A 24034-nucleotide genomic window follows, 5' to 3' on the forward strand; every position below is an offset into this window, starting at 1 on the left:
CTAAAGTGCATACTCGGCAGTGTTAGTGGATGATGTTCATTTATGTGTGCTGCTGTTGTGTCGCTTGTTGGAGGTGAAAAGAAGTGCAATTTGGGCAGGGGTCATTCACCTCTCTGCTTGTATGGAGCGTCCAGATCATCATTCATCATCGTCCTGCGTATATGCGGCCATAAGTGCAGCTGGCTTCACCTGTGGTCCCTGTGGTTGTTTTTGTAGCTGCAAATCGGAATCGAGTACGGTTTGCAGTGAGGTAATTGTCAGGGACCACAGCAGCGCAGGGAGGAGGATTGCTCGCTCTTTGTGTTGAGAGCAGCAGCTGCAACACAGAGGGGGGAATATGTTCGTGTAGCAATAAGGTAAGGTTTGGACTGAATTGAAGGTCGTGGTCGTGCTGAATTAAAGGGAAATAGGACTATTCTTTACAACAAATTATTTATTCTTTATTTAAAGTAATACTTGCAAAAGAGTTATCAAATTCCCAACAAGATCCATCAGGATTTGTAATGTTGTAGGTTTTAAATTAGTGGACACATGTTCACATGCGTTTATTTGAGGCAAACGTGACGTTTTGAGCGAGCTTCAAACATTTTTCCATTCTACGTCGCCCAAAGAATAATCCTCTTTCACTTTTTCGGAAAAAAAATCCTTTTCCGTAGTCATTTGGCTAGCACACGACTTTCTATTTTTCGTCCCAGGTAAAACATACACAACACATTTCCCATTCTGTGCTTTCCTCACAAAAACCCTGTCGGTGGAGTTAAAAAGCGGTCACCGTTATTGTAAGGTAGAACAAACACGGTCGGAACTAACCAGGTAAGTATAGTTCCTAATGCAATCGTATCGTTGCTTGGGAAAGTTGTGTTAGTTTTAAGTAAGTTTATGATCATCATTTTGTTTATTTACCTAAATGATAACCACCATTGAATCCTTACCTCTTCCCAATTCCACAATCATCCGACCCACGTTCCTTTCCTGTTGCTTCCTGTCTGTGTAATCCCTTGACTTGGACCTTGGAAATTGGACATTACTTAAATTTCGAATTAAAAACGTTCACACACCAATATGCAAGACATAGACATGAATGACTTGAGGAGAGTTAGGTGACGGAGGGACACAAAAAGGAGTTTATACTAACTTACGATGGATAATGAAAACGTTGGAAAAAGTATTAAAAAAAAGAACATTGTTTTGTTACGATTCTGTCCATTGAATTATATGTTGGAACCAAATTTAACGTTTTGATTTTCGTACAATTAGTAGAGAATCATTGCAGATTCAATCAACTATCAAGAGCAATTACTATTGCAGATAAGCGAACTCTGATAGTTATTTATCTTCATCTGGGCATTGAAAAGACATAGGCTTTATACCATTTGCATTGGTAACACATGGTTTAAGCATTTTTGACTTAATCCACATCCACATTGTTCACTTTGCAATTTCCTAATTCATTTTACGAGACATTCGGATAGAAAGACTTTACAAGACAGACTAAAATATTCACGATTAGCAAGACTTTGGAGTGAGGGACATGAATGAATGTGACCATCATCGTATTGTCGGCGTAGCGTTTCCTAAACTTACGGCGTTGAAGTTATCTAGTTGGATTTAGGTTCGAAAGAACTGGGTTTTAATATATATTCCTCACAAGTCAAGCATCATAAATCTTAAATAAGGAATGAAGAGATATGTAAGTATATATAATGCGCCGGTTAATTAATGGAACAATCCACGCACATCGTTATTCTTCGACACACTTGGCTTGCATAATTTCAGCAGCAAACAACATTTATGATGCAATGTAATGTGTTTTTAAGCGGAATTTAAAGCCATCCAGCTTTAGATTTAAATTATTTCTTTCAAGGTGATTCAGTTTAGTTTTTGTTAAATTAGGCACACATTTTAATTGGTGGGGTTTTTTTTAATTGGGTTTTTTTTTGCAAAATTTGTATGTAGCGTTGGAAATGTGTCACACTACACCAGCCTGTGATACTTGCTGGGTTGAAGTATAAACGCATTTTATCCTTGTAAATGCTTAATGCTATAAAATGGGCGTTTGTGGTATACATAAATCCACGTCAATTTATGAGTCGATCGTGTGCAGATGCCAACTTCTTGTGGCAATTTATTAAGATTGAAATCCTTTAGCGCGCTAGTGGTGGTGATATTTTTTCCCGACGTGCTCATTATTGCCTAGCACTACTGTCCGCGATGGGATGTAGGCTCCTATAGATTGTTGGACGTTTTCTCGTGTGCAAATGAGGTAATTTACTTTCCAGCGGGTACAGAGTACGATCGTGCCTTTGACGCGGGAATGCAAAGTCGCGGTAATTGAAAAGAGTTTTAACTTTTTAAAACTATGACTGTTTTGGTCGTAAATTGTGTTTCCATTAATGTCATCATGTATGCAAATATGCATTCGCATTTTGCGCAACGAAAAAAGGGTTGGTTACACTCATCTAATTGGTTTGTGTGCGTGTGGCCGGACATTGAATAAAAGTACCGATTCAACCTCAATAATAAACTACCCTTAAATATTTGCGCTTGCCTGCCTTTTCGTTGAAAATCTAATGAAGATGAATAGAGAGGTGTGCCCGCGTGCGCAAGTGTAATTGGAGAAACCGCGATGCGCGAGGACCTCCTCCTGTGTTCGTTGCTCGAACGAAATCTAAATTTATTGATCATTATAGAGAGAAAATCGCTAGCGTTTGTTAGCCGATGATGCGTACGATATGATATGATCGTGCTATAGACGAGCAAAGCTGTACGGGGATCATTTGCGTAATAGTGCAGTGGTTTTATGCATGTACGCCAACTGTGTGCTACATTATTTGCAAACGATTATTATTTCAAGCGCTTCTAGCATAGCAATAGCTACACACTAAGGCTTACAAAATGCAAAGATTTAAAGCGTCGTTACTAAACGCACAGCTTGGACAGTTTTAAGCTTAGTTAGGAGTCTCGTTTAGGGGAAAAATATTATCACAGTAGCACTTAGTGTGGTGCACGTGAGCCATCAGTAGATGGAATCATAATAATTGCAAGATTTCATCGTTTGTTTGCTGTTTGAATATTTGATTGCTAAATGTGTCTTCAGAATAGCGGTTAGTATGGAAGGGGGGAAAAACAAATGCTTCAATAAATCGTTCCCTTTATAAAGTTACAAGCAATCCAGTACACAATTGCATTTGTTAAAAATAGTTTGATGATGTAAGGTAATATCACATATCGAAAGCGCTTCCAATCTCGATTTATCAATCTTTTGATGGACTAATGTTTTCTCGTATGATCGTTGTTACATTCTGTCTACCTTCGTTGTTGTAATTGAACCTTTTGCCATGGCCCCTTAACGAGTTCATCAAAAACCGTCAGTCGTTCGTCCTAATTGTTTCGTTGCCGTTATATCGTTACCGTTGCGATTGTGTTGCTTCATATCCCTCATATTGTCACGTAAAAATTTAGTTGTATTATCCGTCTAATTGCACATCAGCTATCAATTATAGCGTTATCCTCAATAGCGCTCAGTAAAAGAAAGCAAGTGAGAGTTCGTACGCTCCTCAAAATTGTTGCTGTTCCGCTCTATCGCTTAAATTTACTCTTTTAAATTTATCTCGTGAATGTGTTGTGTGTTTCGTTGAAGAATTTAAGCTTCACGTCATGCTTTTTTAGGGCTTTGGAATTGTGTGAATTGTTTACCTATTATTAGGATGATATTCTCATCTCCCTCGTTTCACCACCACATTACCTTTTTTGTTTTTTTTTTTACAAATAATGCTTCTTTCCCATTATACCATTTCCTGAGTTATGTTTGAGTCGAAGGTTTTCTTGTTTGCATAATTTTATCTGTGGAAAACATCTTCCATCATGGATTTGCAATGCTAGGTTCTGTTAGATTTGATAGTTTGCAAATGATACGGCCAGCAGTATCTTCTTGTTTTTGGTGTATACCTTCTTGTTTTAGAAGGCGTGTTACTATTCTGGTACTATTCTATTCATCTGAATGCTCTCAAAGAATTCTCCTCATGTATCGTTCATTTTTAACCTCCTTACTTACTATGAGCAATAGTTTTTTTTTAACATTTTACCAGAATCCTACCAAAAGTACCTTGTACACGGATTTTTCTAGCCCTATCATGTGACAATGTGTGGCAATGGTTCGTTCCCTGTTACATGATCCTCTATTCGTAGTTGCCCTTAAATAGCGGTCTATATCTCTATTCCGTCTGTACGACCTTCTTCTCTCTTTCCTCTCCACGCCCGGGAATCGATTGCACGCGAAATCCGTGTCGATGGTTTTCTACTTTCAGCGCTACAAATTGCCAGGTCTTCGGCAAAATCATCCTGCTCGGGATCCATGTCCCATGTCACCGCCATCATCAATCCCAGTACCTCCTCGTCCTCCTTCTCCTCGTCCTGCATTATGTCGCCCGATGACTGTGGATTTAGTGACGTTTGTCCGCGCACTAGCACGCGTCGTCTACTAAATGCGACACTGCGGGCGGCGGCAGCCGTAGCAGCAGCATCAGCCGCTGCGTCCGCTACAAAAAACAGCACCAGCAGCAACGTTTTGCCGTGCTCACCAGCAGCAACAACAGCACTTTCATCAGCATCAGATTCATTCAAGGCTACCTGCTGTAGTAGCGGCGACAATGCGATGTGCACGGATAACAATAGCAGTATCGCTGCTAGTATCTGCGGAAGCAACAACAGCAGCAACGCTGGTTGTGGTGGCGCTGAAAATAGCTTCAATTGTGAAGCGACCGTCACAGTGACAGCATCGAAAACTACTGCAGCTGCGGCTGCGTCTGCGTCCTCCTCCGCGTTCAAATGTCCTCGGTGTCCGCGTGCGTACGGACTGTCGTACACGCTTGAGCGACACATGAAGTACGAGTGCGGCGTGGCTAAGCAGTTTGGCTGCTTCAAATGCGGCAAGCGCTTCTCGCGCAAGGACATCCTTAAAGCGCACATATCAAATACGCGATTACATTGTGCTGCTGCTGCCGTCGCCGCCGCCTCTGTAGCAGCTTCTGCTGCTCCCTCAAACGCCACAACTAGCGTCGTTGCTACTGATGATGATGGTGAATATCATCGTAAAAAAGAAGACAGTTAGTGGATGGAGCGCATTTTCTTCTTCGGCCTATTACGGTGTCGCCTGTTGTTGCTACGCGAGGAATTGCGCGGTGCTGCAGTAGCATTGGTTGTTGGTGCGGTGCAGTTTAGGTTTAAGAGGTCGTCCAATCATTCCATGGTCGTCAGGTTCGTCTTTTGCTGTAAAGCAAACGGCACCTTTTTATGTACAGTAAAATGCTGAGACACCCAGCAGGGGAGAGAGGAGTGTTGTTTTTGGGTTATGTTTCTTACACTGTAAAGCAAATGCAGCAAGTACACTTGTTGAATTTTGTAACAACAAAAAAACGGTAATGAATAAAAATAAAATGATGTTGAAACTAATAGTATGATGACTTTTATTTCAATGCAGCTATACATACGGTCTGAAACTGCGCATGATAATGATATCTGAAATTATATTTAAATCATTCTATACACTACACTGTATGAGGGGTTAAAAAATCGGTGAAAAATTATACTGTTGCGTGTGTACAAAGAGCGATCTCGGATAAATGTATGTGTAACCATGAAAATAGGAAAAGAGCATATCATTAAGGACCTTCTACAATAGTGTGTGTAAAGTTAATCGTGGGATGATGGTGTATAATGCTTAAGAAAACATCTGTAACTGTTGCATCTTTTGGTTTAATATTTATGAGCACTCACAAGTAATCTCACACCCCACCTTCCTTTTTTTCCGGGCGGATGGCAACGGATGGAATATCATTTCGGATAAATAAGATTAGAATTCCCATTTCTATATGTGTCTCCCTCCCCCCTCTCTATTTCTCCTTTCTCCTTACGTTTTCCTAGATCAACGCGAATTTTAATGAATATGTTTGGTTTTTATTCATGTTTAATTTGCTACTCTTTTGTTGTTGTTGTTGTTATTGGTGACTTTTCTCCTTTCTCATAATTTGCACACTCGCTGTTCTCTCACTTCCTATGTTTATTTAATTATTCCTATGATTTTTTTTATCTCTCTCAAGGACGTAGTACGTACCTTCTGGGTGTTTGTGTTTCTATTAGAAAGTTGCTAATTCTGTTCGCTAAACACACACCACACACACACACTCGTCGTGGTGTGATGGTGATGTGTGATGCAAACGGACAGACACGAAAGTGAGAGATAGAGAAAGTTTTGAGATCGACCAAATTGGAAGCATAAAATGTTTTATTTTCAGTTAAAAACTCTGTCCCCCGCGAGAGCCGTTAGTCGGCGGCGGGGTGTATAAACATTGCAACTCCAATAACACAACACATAACCGTCAATTCAAACCAATTCCCCCCAAACGCGAGCGATATATAGTTTGCTGATTTCTTGGCCATTATGGGGCACGTTTTATTTTCTCGATTTTTCTTCGATAGATGCAGTGGCAGGCATGATGCTGTCCGCGTTCAACCGCCATCATCATCATGATCGGTCCGATTCCGACGAGCCTATTGCAATGGCCGCCGCTGCCGCCGCCCCGTCCGAGATGCTGTTGCTATCGTTGTCCACCTCGCCGTCCTTGGTGCAGCAGGAGCAGCACCAACCGGAACATCCGCCCTCACAACAGCATTCCCTATCGTCGTCCGTAGCTTTCGATAGTGGTAGTAGTAGTCTTTCTTCGCTGTCGCCTAAGACGGCAAGTAATTGTGCTGTTGGTGGCGATCGTGATCGAGTCCTAGCCGATCATCCGCTAAAGATTCGGTCGATCATGTCCAACCTTGGTGGGACGATGAGAAAGAGCGATTTTATAAATGCGAGAAACGAATCTTGTGTCACGATCTCTGCACGATCATCACTGGCTGCTGCTGCTTGCAACCTGCCCGATAGTACGGCACAGGAGCTGCTGCGACATGAACGGGAGCCCCGTGGTTCGCCCCGCTTTGTTAGCAGCAGCAGCAGCAGTAGGATAACGGTTGCAACCGGCCTACTCTTACAATCCAGCACCAGTTTGGCAGCTGGTAACTGTGGCAGTGGTGGTGGAGGTGCTAGTACTGCTCAGGGCAAGCGGTTCCGGTGCGATTACTGTACCTTTTCCTGCTCTTGGCGCTATGATCTTAAGCTGCACCTAAAGCAAAAACACGGCGTGCACAAAAAGAATGTCTAGAACTGTTGAGGCATGTTTTATTTATTTTTGGTAAAGGGTTAGTTTAGGTAACTTGAAGGCTTTTAATTTTAGAGGATGGTAGGTAAAGTGTTCAAGATAGAACACAACCATAGCATCTAGAACTAACGGGTTACATGTGAGGATAGAAAATGAAAATCCTAAAATTATTGACATTAAATATAGGAAAAGATATTTATTAAAATTTGAGCTTTACGAAACAGTTACGTTTATTGGATAATAATAAGAAGATAGATAAATAAAAGACAGTAATCCTGTACTTCTTTGGCCTTCTTTAAAGATAAAAACACACATACACGCGTATTGTAATAGAAAAGAGCCAATACATTGATATGTGTACGTACACACCAACATGTATGATTTTTCACCATAATTTGTTCCTATCCTCCCCCGATGTGCGAGAATCTTGTGTCTCTGGTTAGAGACTTGTTGTACTTCCCTTGTCGTGTGTTCGTTCTCTTTTTCGATGCATTATTCATGTTCGTTTCCACAGGTAAAATCCAAGACGGGGGACCTATTTACATTTTACACACATGATTTAGTTTCACATGAATTGGTTTTATACAAGTAGATTTATTTTATATATGAAATATTAGTTGTTCCCAATGTATACTTGCACGATTAAAGCAACGTTTTTAGGACATGGTTTTAGAGTTGCCTCCTCGCCCCATAAAAGTGAATGTCAAGTAGCGCGAGAGAAGTAAACAGTTGCAAACAAATACAAGAAAACAAAAGTAAAATATACATGAGAAAAGGGATAAAAGAATGTGTATTTAGTTTAGTTTGTTCGTACCGTTTTATGTTAATTGTGTTTCGTGATTTTGGTTTCCGTTGATCTATTTTTATGTTTTAGTCTAGTTTTGTTTTTTTTTGTGTATCCCGGAGCCGTATGTTATTTTCTACACTCGGTTCTGTTTTGTTATAGTTTTGTCTGTTTTTGATATCGGCCAAGATAGTTATGTTTTCGTATTTGATTCATTGTTGTAAACTGGAATGTCTTAGATTTGCGCAACCTACTATTTAAAAGCCACCTAGGATAGTCGATACATGAGAGATAGTGTTTGACAACCCAGCTCTACAAGTAGTGGTCGGTTAGGGTAGAGAGCGCGTGTAGCCCCCCAAATGGAGACCAAAGCCATCGTCTCTTAGTCATTTTTTTTTTTTTCATTTCCATACAATCCAATGCACACAGATAGTATCATTTCGTTTTTTCTTCTCTTCCTTTCGGTACCTTTCTTTTCCGGTTTTGTTCGCGACCTGTGTTATCATTTCACACGCAAAAAAAAAACAAACAAACAAAAAACGCACGCACGTATGATTTTACTTTCCGTTTCTGCGTGGTTTTGTGTGTGGCGCTGCACATTTTATGCTCATCATCGTGTGTCATCAACATCAACATCATGTTCGTCATCATCGCCCACCACCACACCATCATTACTAATAATCCTCCCCATCCCTTCATCATCGTGTCCTGATATCCGCTGTGTCGTCGGGGGTTGTTGTGCGGCACTTTGTCACGCGGTTGGTATGAGTAGATTATAAAATGACTAGCCTCCTGTACAGCAACTTTCTGGACATTACCATGCAGCGGTTCCGCTGCTCGGTCTGCGACAAAAGCTACCTGCGCAAGCGGCACCTGCAGCGGCACATGCGCGACGAGTGTATCGGTATACCGCCGCGCTTCCACTGCGATCACTGCGATTCCAAGTTCCGGCGCAAGTACCATCTGGTGCGCCACATGCTTTCCAAGCACGGCATCCAGATGGAGCCGGGCCCGATGAAGCCGGGCAGCGGCGGTTCCGGCGCGAACGGGGGCGGCTCGGGCAGCGGCACCGAGGGGGACGGTAGTGAGATGAAGTACGTAAAGCTAGCGGCCGAAGCCGGCAACGGTGAGCTGGCAACGATTGCGGCCGCCGCCGCCGCTGCCGCAGCAGCAGCAGCGAACACCAAGGGCGGCAAGGGCGGTGGCAAGGGGAGTCGGGCCGGAACGGGAGCCGAGGACAGTGCCGACGAGAAGTTCTCGATGGTGGATACGCTTATGGTGAAGCAGGAAGAGATAGAGCCGGTCAGCTCGCAGACGATGATGTACCAAAATTTCAAAAACCTTTTCTTCGACTATGCACTCAAGAACGTGCCCGCCCCGATGCAGTAGGGCAGCGTGGCAGCAGCGCGTCCTAGGCAGCAACAGCAGAAGCAGCAACGGGATATTAATGGGGGTGGTTTCGACTCTCTTGATACGTGTGCCATTTGTGTTTATATAAGACGTCATACCTTCATTCCTGTTTGTTCTCCTAGTTTTGCTTCCATTTATGTGAGGTGAAGTTTGTTTACGTATGGAGAGCGCGTGTGTATTTCATTTGATTCAATTCACTTTTATATGATCAGTTCTTCATTTGCTTTAGATTTAAATTGTAGCAGCAGGAGCGCTCTCTACCTGAAGCTTTGCGCGTGTTTTCTTCTGTGTAAGCGAGCGCGCAGAACGTTTATTCTGTCATTTTAATCCTTTCAAGTGTTCCACTTCCACTTTCGGAAGGAGATAGATGATAATCGGTTTATAATCGGTTTTACCCTTCTCCCTCCCCTGTATACCTCAGCTTATTTTAAGATCTGCGATTGCATTTTCGCACCTGACTTGAGTCACGAACGTTTTGTTCGCGGATCTTCTAGTTGTATGATCATCACCGATATACTTGACACGTTGCTGAAGTGATACGAATTGCTTTCAAATTGTTCCCATATGTGCCTGCCTCCTTTGCACATGTTATCCTTCCACTTGGAATGTATCGAACGTAGGACAATACTGTTTTTTACCAAATGATTTTAGTAGCACCTATGTTGAATAAGTGTCCAACGAACATACCAAGCCAGAGAAGAGGAGGATCTGCAGGCGACAGATTGATCTCACTGTTTCTTTCGCTAGCGACGGCTGGAACGGGGCACACAACCTCTCTCTACCCAAGGATGCGCTTTAATGCATCCTTATAACACATTCTACACACCAAATTAAACACAACCAACCATAGATGCCATTATCATCTTGCCTGTACTAGAGGGTATGATTCGATCAAAGACTAGAATCTAAGTCGGGATAAAATAGCACTAGACAAAGGCACAAAAGGAGAAGGAGTGGAGCAGTGGATTGTAAAAGTAGAATTTAAGCTAGAGTTTAAGGGCTAGATACTATTTTTCTCGTAATGTATACATTTGTGACGCAACCAAAAGACGTAACAACGGTTCGTTCGAACCAAATCGAAATATCATCAAACCTGCGTGTGCACACACTCACGCGGAGGGAGGAACATCTTATAAACACAGTTAGTTTGTGTAAGGCCATATATAAAACGCCCCAAAAGATATCCTGAAAAGAATGTTTACACCTTGCTAGTGATTCGGAAGTATAACTCCTTTGAATGTTTGTTTTGTCTCATTCGGAAGTGAGAGAGGCTTTTCTTCTGCCGGTGACATGTGTGTTTCTTGTCACCTGAGAACGGTGTGAGCAGTCAATTAGCAGCATCAAATAACTGTAAGAGACGGGCCCATATTTAATATATAGATAGGGAACCATATGTCCATACCGATGGTGGATATAGATAATAGTACGTACCCGTACGCGAGCAGAGCGGTGTCGATCGGTCGCGTTTCATTTTCCAATTTTCCTCCTATCGCATAAGTTTTTTTTTTACACACGTATAGCTCATTTTGTGTCGTACAGTTTTTAGTTTTTCGTCCCTAATTTTCTTCATCTCTTCTTCTACGCTCTGTCCTAAAACGCGTCGTTTTATTTAAGAGAGATAGCTTCGAAATAGCTGACAGTTAGTGAGGTGCCAGTACGGCGCGGGGAGGGTGGTACGAGGGGGAGCTATCGTTTATGACCACGTGGCGATGATGCGCTCCCGTAGGAACCGTAGATGCGCGAAACCATACCAATAAACATGAGCCAAATTATTTTACGCAAATACGTAAATATAACTTAAAAGTAAAGGGAGAGACGGCTTGGCCTTTTTGTTTGATTTTGTAGCGTTTTATCCCGTCGTGTGTGTTCTTCTCTGCCACAAGATATGTCCCTTGTGATGGTTGTGTCCACTCTATCGCGCGCCCGTACGCTATTACACACAAAACCTTAACCTTATGCTCATTAATGTGTTTTTTCTTTTTTAGTTTCAGCTGTGTGATCTCCCCAAAATTAACGACTCCAAAATAGCAATCCAAAATTATCGTTGAGTTTACAAAACTTTTTGAAATTCGCGCTTTGACCCACACACCCGCGCGCGCTGCTCACCTCTTCAAAAGGTGCAAAACCCTTGAATAAAGTTGATAATTGTAATACGAAAGCAAAGCAAAGCTCGCGACTTGTTTTCAAAATGGGGTTTGACATGATTTTTGGAGGGTATTTCGGTGCAATATGTTAACAAAAAAAGTGTGATAAATAACAAGAAAGGAATAATATTTTCACGAGTTTTCACGTGTGGCGCGCGCATGCGATCGTTCATTTTCGCGTTTGTCCGTGTGGCTAGTGGTGTGTGAGTTGTGTTGCGTCTCTTTTTGTGCTGGAATTCAATCTGTTTAAGTGCGTTTGGCGTTTAGCGTTTGCGTCTCCCTGTGTTTGCTCTCCATCATCTATTGCCCCGCCTAGCAAAAAAAAAAAAAACGATTAACCAGTAGCTTTGTTTTATTACTAGATCATTAATTTGTTTCATTTTGTCGCCTATTATCACATGTAAAAGAACTACTTTTGATTAGGAATTACGGACGACAGAATAATAGGACGGTGAACATCAATCATCAACAGCTCACCACTTAAAGCCCGCACATAAACATAGTTTTCTTGGCGTTCGGTTACAAGATACCGCATACCGGAAGAAGTTTCTAGTTCGTGTTGTGGTATCATATCATAGTAGTACCATGTCGTTGGATTTGCTATTCTATATATCTCATTATGTTTTCATAATTGTTCGACAAGTTTAGAGCAGAGAACCAAGTCCTGTATAGGGCCACACACATACACACACTAGTTCAATGTTTCCATTCATCATCATCGTGTCTGTGCGCGCGTGTGGATTTGTTGTGTGTGTGTTACTCAATTGTTAGTAGCGTGCTATGAATGTGTGTTTGTGTGTTTTTGTGTATTTTGCGTGTCCCCAACACGTGTATTGCTGCCCCCCCTGATGTGTTCTTTTCTCTCTAGTTTTTCCCTGTTCGTTTTTCGTTTCTCAATATTGCGAACAAGTCCCTCATAGTCTAATGGCCTTAAAGAAACAGACACAGCAATGCCACAAAAATCACACCCACTGCCTCCAACAATTCCAACATATAAATCACAACATCTCATCTCTGCCCCCTTCTTCAGTGTACGTTCAATGTGCGCAGAAAAGTTAGTTTGTTGAACATGGTTCCCTCCGGATTCGTTTTTCCTTCTGTCAAAAACGCAGGTAGCACGGTGGTGGCCCCATCATCCACGACCTCAGCGCCGTCGTCCTCGATGGCGGCCGGGACAGTAGTTTCCGGCGGGCGTCGTGGAGGAGGTGGAGGGAGCGGTTCATCCCTGCTGGATAACAGCAGCGGCGGCAGCAGCAGACGAAGCCTTCTGCAATTGAACGACTTTCTTTACGACGTTAAGTTTTCCGATCTGTCCAAATTTCTGAACGCCGTCGGGCGCTACGAGTGCCCGCGGCGCGATTGTGATAAAAACTACAAGGACGCCAGCTCGCTGCAGCGACACATCAGGTAAGCAACGCGGTTGTCTTTGGCCTCTGCGGATCTCGTAGGGGTCTTGATCTTGATGCCTAAAAAATTGATTTTATAGGAGCAACACCTACTGTACATTTAAAAATAACGTACCAATTTTTCTCTGTCCTCTGTGTGTGTTTGTGTCCGGTGTTTGCGAAATTATCTCCCCCCTCCCCCTCCCCCCATTTTCTATAGGTACGAATGTGGCGGCATGAAGAAGTTTCGATGCGTGATGTGTGGGAAAGCCTTCTCGCAGGGATCGCACTTGAAGCGTCACTTGGAGTCCGGGGTGTGCATAAAGTACTACTTCTAGCAGCGCCAGCAGCAGCAGCAGCAGTATCTACACCATCGCCATCTACAACACCATGCTGCAGCAAGTAGTAGTAGTAGTGACCGTTATGGATTTTCCCCTAGTGCCAACAGTAGCAGTGACCAGAGCGCTTGACTTTGATAGGAGACAGGATTGAAACTCTAATGGCAGAATTCTATCTCTCTCTTGTTTATTTTGATTGTGCTGTGTTTAAATTTGCATCTGAAGCAAAACAAAAAAAGATTAATATTTGTTCTAGTCGTTTTATGATTCCGCTACTAAGGAAAGACACCACACATACACACACACGCAAGTTATGAGAGTGATCTCTCAAAAAATGAGTTTACCTCCTTTGGCTGGACATATCATTTGAATGTGGCAATGATTCGAATGGCTCTAGTGATCTAGTGTGTGTCTTGTGGTAGGCGCTTCACCTCCATATCATACTCTCCCCACATTGTTATTTATTGTTTAGATCAAATATGTAATTGCTATCGTCTTTGGATAAGGAGCGTTTATACAGTACGACTTGTGGTTGGCTTGGGCCAATTTTACGCACAGAATGATGCGGTATTATTAACCTGATTGATCGATCTTAACCCAGTCTAGTGCCAAGTGAGCTTTATCGATCAGTTTCCTTTTTTATAATTTGACCGTGGATCGCTTAAATATAATCCCGCGACGGAAGTAGAAATTTGAGGCTTGTTCGGATGGGAGAAACAAATAGAAAAAAAGAGATACATATACCTTGTAGAAAGTGTGATATATAAATGATAAAACCTCATAATACCGTTATTGGTAAAGTTTTGCCAGAACCGTTGTTGTTGTTACGTTTTTATTTTGATAACGTAGGATCAAATCGAATTATCAGTCAAACTGCAGTAGTGCAATCGTTACAAAAAAGACTTATACCCAACATAGTGAAATTGTATGTTAGAAAAGAAACAAAAACAGTTTAAAAAGACGCAGGAGAAATAACAAACCACAGTGTAATGTCGAAATATTAGTGCCATTTTTTGTCGATAACTGAAATACAGGTGCAGCACAAGCTGAAAACAAAGAAAGAAAGCAACAGAAAAGCAACTGAAATGTAGTGCGCTCTTCTTTTGTGTGTGTTCATACTAACTTGTTTTAAATTATGTTAGGTACGTAATGGTGGATTCGCAGGGAGATCAAAGCGACGGAAGCAAACCACAATTGTATCTTCCAACGAATCCAATGGGGTTTGTATGTAGCAATTTAACTGATGTACTTATACGATGATCACGTGTGATTGTACTGAATCCTTTTTTACGCTAATTATTATACAATCAATAACATATTGTTTTCTTTTTTCTCTTTTTCGGTCCGCACAACTAACAAGACGAGTGGATGATGCTGAAGGATATCGCTTTGAGAAAGCGAAAGACAGAGAGAGATTGAAAGGATATTACAAAACTGCATCAATCATGTTCGTCAGAAAGGAAACTATAGCACTACCAATTCAGCTCTGCATATATATATTGATTAAAAAACAGACGAATGTGTGTAGTGCTGTTTAAAGTGAAAAAAACAGGCAATATAATTAGGCGAAGCTGGCAGACGTAATTGAAATAGAAGAATCATCTCCATCGCCATTGACTAACAACACATCTTCATATGAGACAAATTACTTTTTCCAATACCCCAAATGCTAAGGGAATGCAAACATGGCCCAATTAGGATAACACTTTTAACTGCTGCATCCAATCATTGCAAATGTCCCATTGAGAAAAGTGAGGAGACAGATACGACGACTCTTCTACCATTTCCAACAGCGAACAAATAAATTATTTCATCTCATTTAACCACATTGCTTTTGGGGTTTTGTTTCCATTCATAATGCTGTTGCTAAATGTGTGCGTAGTGAGAGAGTACTTGTGCGTTTAAAGGCTCTTCTTACATTTAGCATAAATAAATCAGCAGTTTAAATAAAACATTGCTTCACATTGTTCAACTAAATATTGCTTAAAACTCTAACAAAACGATAGCTAGCCAAGAGAAATAACAACATGGGCGTTTGGTTTAATTGGATTTAATTAGCTTGTTTAAAGTATAATAACACCCCCTGTTCTCCACCATCAAAATCGTAGGGAATGGCTAGAATGGTTTCAGCAATTGTTCTGTAAAATACATAATTACACATTTTCATATTTATTAGGGAGGAATGGAGATTTGCAATAAAATCCTACTTGCCAATGCGTTTAGTGCGTTTTAGTGTAAATATCCCATAATTATTGATGTAAGCTGTTGGTATTATCAATTTAAATTGTACATTTCAGAGGAGAACACAACAACATATGCTTAATATGCAACAACAGAAATTGGGCTCAATGTGATGGATAGTACACTGTGTCAGCTTATATTGTAACGGTGCTTGTGTTCATGTAAAGCTTTCCCCACTCCCCAAGTGTTAATTTTATCTGTATTTTCCGTACTTTTCATCCTGTATTTTTTGCTCTTTAAAAATATGTTCGTTTCAATAGCTTTTACTCTTGGTTAAAATGTAGTGTACAATGTTTAAGTTTAAATGTTTCCAGCACTAGGAAAAGGAAAACTTGTGTTTTATAAACGTTTTTTTTTTAATTCAAATTAATATAAAGAAATACACAGTCGTTTAAATAATGAATGTGCAAAAGTTACACAATCACAACCAAACACAAACTCTTTAGAAAAAGCATATAATCGAAGAACAATGCATGTCACAAAAGCCGCGCGCGTGTGTGTGCGTGGAGAAAACATGAACAACCAGACACGAACAAACATCATGGATAAGAAGGTCGCAAAACCCCACTATCGATAGTGTTGTTACGGTGAACTGTTCGTACCACATCCGGACACCAAACCGGACACCACATACACAAGGCCTCGCACACAGTGTGACCCATAAAGTAGAATTGGTGAATGTAGCGCAATTGGAATGTACCCATTTTGGAAATCTGCCCCGAAAGCAGCGTGTTCTAACGTGTGCAAATGTTTGTTTCGTTGCAGGCACCAAACGCAAAGTCGTGATACTGACATCGAAGCGCACGGCCAGCTCTGCCTTGGGCGACAACGGAAATGGTACAGCTTCTACCGGTGGTGGGAATGTGACGGGAGGCAAAAAGATCAAAACTATTACGGTCACAACGGCCGAACCGGCCCTGCTGGTAGAGGAAAATGATATCCCCATCATTACGCACCACGAAGAGCTGCGATTGCGCCAGTCGGGTAGGCAACAGCAGCAGCAGCAGCAGCAAAATACGATGATCGTAAGCGGTGCTGTGTGCGGTGACGCTACGGGTGCAGGTAGTGCCGGTTCCTCCGCCGGCACAACCATGACCATAACGGCGACGCTGGCCGCCGAGGCAAGCGGTGACGAAGCGACACCAACCACGCTGATCACACACGCAACGCCGGTCGTACTGAACGATTGTTTGCTGGAGAGCAAAAACATTGTGGTGACCAAGAAGGATAACAACTACATCCTGTTTACGGCCGATCCCGATCCTTCCTCGCCGGAACCATCGACCACCAGCGGGGGCACGACAGTAATGCTACCTATGCGTGGCGCGACGCTGGTTGCGACTGGAGGTGGAACGGCAGCGGGTGGTGGCAACACGACCACCACCACCACCACCACTGCCACCATAATCGATGCCATGCGGATAGAGGATCTGTTGAAGAAGGAGAAGATTATCAAACAGACGGAGCTGCATCCGGATGGCACCACGGCGACGACGTACATATTCGATGAGTGCGGTAATACAAACAAAAAAACACAACCACACACAATACTCACAACACGAAATCAACATTTTTATTCTCCTATCTCTTACATACGCTTCTCTCTGCACCTGAAAACATATTTCTATACACGACGGTGTACGATAAAAAAAAGCATTCACACACAGTTACACTTTATATTCTTTTCTTGTAAGATATGTTCTTGATATCTACATTTTTGTTCTTACGTGTGATCGTGATGATCAAGAAGCTCTTTTTTTCTAAACTACTCTTTCGGGATACGGAGTCAATAACAAACTCTTATTACACGTCACTCAATCACTTCATGTTGGAACTTGATTTATATATGTTTTCATGGTAGTTTCATCAACATGCAACTTTGATTGTTCATCTGCAATGAAAATTACTTTCTCTTAAATAGGAAGTGATTCGTTTAAAAGTTTTTTTTAGAGAGTTTGAGTTGATTTATGTTTCATACTACCAAATGATAGCTATTCTTTCCTAACTAACAATTTTCTTTGGGTTACTGAGTGTTTTGAGTGACGTTGCTGCGGGCGAATGTTGTTCCATGAAGAATGGAATGATTCGCCGCTGCAGTCTCTCACCTCACGCTTTTATTAATCTCGATGAGTTAAGGTGGTATCACTTATCGTTCGAATTAATCTTTTCCTAACACAATCATCATCTTAAGTATTTTTTTTTCTCGCACGGGATGTTGCAACTTCCGCAGCAGACTAATTTCGTGGTGGTTTTTCTTTCTTGTTGAACGTTTAACGGTATACTCAGTTTTGCTTTGTTTACTTCTCAATTCCGGAACTCTTCTTCTGTTCGCACTTCACTTTTTATTACCACTACTCTATAATATTGTAAGGTGATTTGTTTTTACTGGTTTAATTTAATTAATTGTCGCTGTTCGTGTCTCGGGGGAGGCGGGGCCAATAAAACATATCATCTGTGGGGGAATGTTGTTTATTTTCTATATACATTTCGCTGTCATTCTACTACGTTTCTTGTGTTTCTCCATTGTTATTTATAATTTAATTGGTGGTGTTGCGGTATTCTTTCGTTTTGTTTTGTGATATTTGTTGGTCTGTTTTGGCGGGGTATTCTACGGAATGGGGGAAGTTAACGATTTCCTTACTTTCATATTCTCCTGTTGTCTTCAACTCTTAGATAAACTTATATTCAACATAATACTAGCATTAAGTCTTTATTAGTACTAATTAAAAAGAGTGTTTTACTTCGATTCATCTATGATTGCAATTTCTGATTTTCCGATTGCTATTATTTTACTCTGTAATGCGATACTCATTTGATTTTATCGTTTTTGCGTGAAGTGTGTACATCTTGCTTTGTTTGGTTTGTTTTGTTTCTCTATTGATAAGCCTGTATAGATATTTGGAAAACAGCTTGTACTTTGATGCTATAATAACAACCTCTCTGTACTCGATTTTTATGTTTTATGATTGTTTAATTACTACTACTCTTATTTCTATTACTTCTACTACCACTATTGTGTTCTTTTTCATTATTGCAGTAATAATTTCCTGAGATGTGGCTATCAGTATCTCGTTAAAATGTCGAACTTTATGTTTTCTATTTTCTCCCTGTTTTGTTTTAGTGTGTTACCGTGTGTTTACATTGTTTTAAATATCATCGCGAATCACTTTATTTTTTCATTCTTTTCACTATACACTTTTCAAATTTATAACATTACTCCAACATTTTCCACACATACACATAATTTCAGCAAATATACACTAAATAATTCGCAAAACAAACACACTGACACAGAAAGTGCTTCAAATAAGAAGACATCATTCTGTGCGCGTGTTTGTTGCGAGTTAAACCTATTGCATTATGCCAAATCGGCACATGCCACATACGTAACCATACCGTTTAGTAGAAAGCATCTTGTGTACATAAAGTACATAAATTCAGAGGGTACATCGCAGGTCAAAAGCTGCAATTTTGACACTGAATGTACGATTCTGTTTGGCGTGTGTGTGACAGTGCATGAAAGTAACATATATGATAAACACTTTGCTTTATATTACACTAAATGATGAAACGCTGTGTTCGCTGCTATCCATCTTTTGGATAGATTTTATTGGCGACAAGTGAACGAAAAAGATGTTTACAGAACATACATATTTACGGTGCTTCTTTTTCTTTCTTTTTTCCCCCTTTCACCGTTCGATGGGTGTGGTGTTTGTGCCAATTGCGATATAACGCGGCGGCTTCTATATCGGCTAATGTAGATATCCTTCCGCTCAAAACGACGACGGGATCTATTGCGAAAGGAAACATAACGCTAGCATCCGGAACAGTCGGTACGGCGATGGTTGGCAAGAGAGTGTCGGGAGGTAATGCTTCGTCACCGTCCGGTGGTACCATATCGGGAGCGTCGCTCGTTAATACTGCCGGCGGAACCATTGTAACGCCGGTTTCGATACAGAAGGTGGACGCATCGTCTAGTGAGCTTATTGTGCCGACGGTGGTGAAGAGCGAAGCTACCAGTGGTGTGCGAAAACTGTCTGCCAGTGCACTTGCCGGTGCTCCGGCCAAAACATTCACCCATCCCCGGATCAAGTATTCGCGGGCTAAGAACCCTTACAGCACTCCTGCCAACACTGGCATAACGACTTCCACGATAACGATGCCTATCCTGACCATTCCCACGGTCACACCATCGTCTGCTAGCTCCGGTAGCAGCGCCACGATACAGGTGCAGGAAGTAGCGCAGCAGCTAGCTCCACCAACGGCCACCGTGGCCGGAACCGAGCGACAGTTGTTGAACTTTTCGCTGTCACGTAAACTGGGATCCGCAGGGCAACAGTCCCAGCAGCACGTCACGATCACTGGTGCAGGACCTCCCGGCCTGACGACGATCAATGCTTCGACCCTACAGCAGATCCCGATAGCTGCAGCCATAAGTGGTGCTAATGCACGCGGTGGCTCGGTGACTACCCGCTACACGGTGAACGAATACGAAACGTCGGGCTCTAACACGTCCCAGAGCGCTGACTTCCCGCCTGGAATGATCGACGATCTCGATTACTCGGTAATTGAGGACATTGATCTGTCCGATGGGGTGTCGACCAATTTCAGCAACGTGGTCGCTGCCGCCGCCGCAGCAGCCATGAATGTAGTCTCCTCTGGTCAGCAGCAACAGCAGCAGCAACAACAACAGCAACAACAGCAAACGACGACCATAGCGGGAAGCAAAATGTCATCGGACGTGGATAACAATGGATCTCAAAGTGACGACGATGATGGTGATATGATGGACGAGGGCGGAGATGAGGGTAGTGGCGACCTGGGGCACGATGACGACGGCGAACACATCACAAAGTACAACACGAAGATGCTGAAGCTGAAGAAGGACAGTGGACCGATGGCTGGGGCGAAGCTGCTGAACGCATCGGTTGGCGACAGCAAGTACGCGCTGCTAGCGAATCCAAACATTATGCGAAATTTCGAATACACGGTAAATGAATCGACCGGGGTAAGTGATACGGATGATGGCGAGGTACGCCAGTATGTGTGCAGACACTGTGGGAAGCGATACCGCTGGAAGTCAACCTTGCGGCGTCACGAAAATGTTGAGTGTGGTGGCAAGGAAGCGTCGCACCAGTGTCCCTACTGCAGCTACAAGGCGAAACAGCGCGGCAATCTCGGTGTGCACATACGCAAGCATCATTCGGAGATGCCGCAGCTGGAGAGCCGCCGTAGGTCGAACAAGTCGCGCCATTCGATGTAACTGATGAGTTCATAATTTTGATCTTTCTCTTTTTCTCATAGCAGTACCCCAGTGATTTGTGTGACATTTCTGCTTAACTAAACACTTTCAGGATCTCTTTTAACTTACCCTTGCCTACAAACACATTATCCGGTGTCTGTAGAAACCTGATACATTGTGGAGTACGGCACCATTTGTTTTTTATGTCCAATTCCTTTAATTGGAACCATTTCTATTGGTTTTATGAGCAACAGAAGTTGAAAGAAGTCACTGATATAGCCAATCCCATGAGTGGTGTACAGCCAGGCCTCGACTGACAACGGTTGTTGCGCTAAAGAAGAAGCAAAAGAAGAAGTTGAAAGATGGCTTGCGATTTTATGCAAATTGCCAAGATTCGAAAGGTAACAAACTGTTACGGCTATCAGGACTTAGTATTGCATCTTTTTCCTCGTCAATTAGGAGGATTAAATGATTTTTTTTTGTTACTATCTTGGATTGTTGAATCCTAGAGTGTATTTTTGGACTCAATCATATTTTATCGACTTAGATTTCGATTCTAGTCAACTGTCATCGACGCCTGTTTAGACAGGTAGATTGTAAAAAATAAGCAAGTTGCTACATATCAGATCCTTATTAGTGACATTGATAATATTGGGACGATATTTGGTCCATACATGTGGAGATCATCTAAGCTGCTCTATTAGTCAGATTGTTTGCTTGAATGCTGCTTTACAAGAGGATTCTTGCCAAGAACTGATTGCAAGCATGCCTATAATTGAAATGGATGCTTAAAAGATGATAATGACGCAAACATTGCAGTTGTTTTTTTAACGATTTTACGAAACAGCCTCTGTAACTACTTTGAGGTATGTTCAACATATTTTTATGATGATGGTCATGGTGATAATGCATTGGTCATGATTGTTGATTCATTAGACGTGCTACAATATTAAAGCGTGTTAGATCAATGTGTTTGCTCCAAGAAATAATTACTTCTTGTAAAGTAAAGCCAAATTTTCTTAGGAACTCTACAAAATACACATGTCGCTGTTGGTTTTATTTATATGTTTCCGTCATATTGGATTGCCAGTAACCCCGTTGTCTTATCTATCTATCTATAATACACCTAAACTTTAGTGCAGTCGTCATGCCGATCAGTGTAATGGTTTGAACAAGCTTGAGATTTTGCCATCCTTAAAAGCGTTTTTTTGAAAAGCGACAGAGCCAAATTATAGCGACTGTCCCTGTCCCCGTCTGTGTGCTGGTTCGATGCTCCTTTTGAGGAGAGTATTTGTGACCGGTCGGGTCAGAGTCGCGTGCTACATTTAAAACAAGAAATGTTTTCTTTAAACTTAGCGGTTAAGATTTTACATAATTTAAGTAATGTGTACCGTTTGCTATTATTCATATGTTTGATATATATACGTATAAACAAGTGTGTATGTGTGAGTGTAGTGTGCGCTATTGTACTAATGACAAAGGGATTCAAACACTTTCCTTTTTTAACTATATCATTTTGCATTCGCCATTTCGTTTTCATGACATATAATGGTGGTCGCAGGTGGGGGCGTCGATGTTTTGACACTCTCCCCTGCCTGTCTACCCCATTCGGAGTGAAAAACACAATGTTTTCTTACAAACAAGATTTACTAAAAATAGCGTGTAATCTATATTGAATTGTAGCCTCTCCTAAGTAATTTTCGTGTGTTGCATTACATCATCATGCATTTTAAACTGTTGCTTTTGGAGGAAGAGAATGGTCTTAATTATCGTTATACGATACATATGATTGCTGGAATTTCACCACACTGAGTTGAAACGTGTGCTGCTACTACTAGCAGTGTAACTTATCATTAAAGGGGCACAACTGAACATTGCAAGCTGCTTCCAACATGCATTTTAAGCAAATATTATACAACACATCGCAAAAAATGCATTGAGCAAAACTTAAAGCTAATTTTTGTTTGATTCTCATTTAGTATTCATTGAAATTAACAATTGTGCATTTTTTTAAATTAAGTTTGTTTCATTTATGCAGAATTCACAGAAGTTTTTTTTAACTATCCGAATTGATTTCATATTGCTGACCATTCACCGACACAGTGTGTGAGGTATCATTGTGTGGATTAAGGCTACTCTCGAAAAGAAAAGTGGAACAAAAAGGTCGTCGCGGTGTAGCTAATGTTGAAGCATACAAATTAGATTCTAGTACTCAACTCCTGCGTGTGTCGTACGGTAGATTATGGTGGAGATGGTGCCGTGTAGTGCGCAGAACCAGAGAACAAAAATATTTACGAAGGGTCAGTTAAGAAGGAAACGAGGAAAACAAAAAGAAACCAGTTTAGTGTGTGAAAACGTTATATACAAAGCTAAAAAAAAAACAAAAAGAAAACCCCTTTGTGATGGAGGTGATTACACAAAACACATCAAATGTTTGAAAACGATATTTTGGCCGAAGCAAAACCATGTGTGTGAGTGCATATGGCAAAATGGAACCAGTTATTAGGCTTAAAAAAGGAATACAGAGAGGAGACGTAATATGCAAAGAAAAAATCAGTTGTTAGATTCACACACACACACATACAAAAAAGCGCATTAAAGTTAAGAGTTTTATAGAGTGTCAATGTTTGTTCTCTCTCTCCCCCTCTCTCTATCGTGACGCTTATAAGAACAACGTATAGAGTGCTTACATGAAGCGATCAAACAGAAACTTATTTTGTGTATAGAGAGCGAGTGTCGTCGTGCGTACATCTACATTTTATATATGAAAACACAGAAAACAAACAGCAAAACGAAGCCAAAAATAATGACGCGGAGTGTAGTCGTGTGTGCGTGTGGTGTAGCCAGAACAAAACACATGGGCTTACGAATGAATTGATTAAACATGTGCAAATAGTTGTAATAATAACGGTAAATCATGCCCAGAAGAATAGAGCTATTTTAAAATCATACTATTTTAGCGAAGTAAAATGCCCAATTGCAAGATGTTCACGGAGTAAAAAAGCGACATCTTTACACCCACAAAAACAGCTCGATCGGGAGTACAAAACTGAAAGCAAGATATGGTTAAACTGAAGAGCAAATAACATATAAACAAAAGGAAGCGAAATCATCAGGAGCTGTAGAGGAAGGCAGGGCAAGTAAAACCACACAAACAATCGTATGAAAAAGGAACAAATATTTGCGTAAGGCTCAACACATATGCAAAACAAAACATTAAAAAAAACGCAAAATGAGTTATAAGAACCAAGCCACGTAATGGTGTTTTTTTTATTGTTTGGTTCCTTT

At 41.4% G+C, this 24034-nt stretch overlaps 1 protein-coding gene across 14 annotated transcripts in view; it reads left to right on the top strand.

The window, feature by feature from the left end:
- Nucleotides 1-24034, top strand: part of LOC1274953 (longitudinals lacking protein) — a 93069-nt gene that overhangs the window by 43232 nt on the left and 25803 nt on the right. For 7 of the 14 annotated variants that reach the window (XM_061652518.1, XM_061652517.1, XM_061652520.1 and 4 more), the window contains exons 7-8: nucleotides 16270-17019; nucleotides 19266-23996. The exons of 5 other annotated variants lie outside the window; for them this stretch is intronic. In XM_061652518.1, coding sequence (XP_061508502.1) covers nucleotides 16270-17019; nucleotides 19266-20767 — 2252 coding nt within the window. In that variant the 3' untranslated portion in view covers nucleotides 20768-23996. Of the gene's footprint in view, nucleotides 1-16269; nucleotides 17020-19265; nucleotides 23997-24034 lie in introns of those variants that run through there. 2 more of the 14 variants (XM_061652526.1, XM_061652525.1) reach the window with 1 other exon arrangement.

The sequence above is a fragment of the Anopheles gambiae genome, chromosome 2 (genome assembly GCF_943734735.2).
Source record: "Anopheles gambiae chromosome 2, idAnoGambNW_F1_1, whole genome shotgun sequence".
In the NCBI taxonomy this organism is placed as follows: domain Eukaryota; kingdom Metazoa; phylum Arthropoda; class Insecta; order Diptera; family Culicidae; genus Anopheles; species Anopheles gambiae.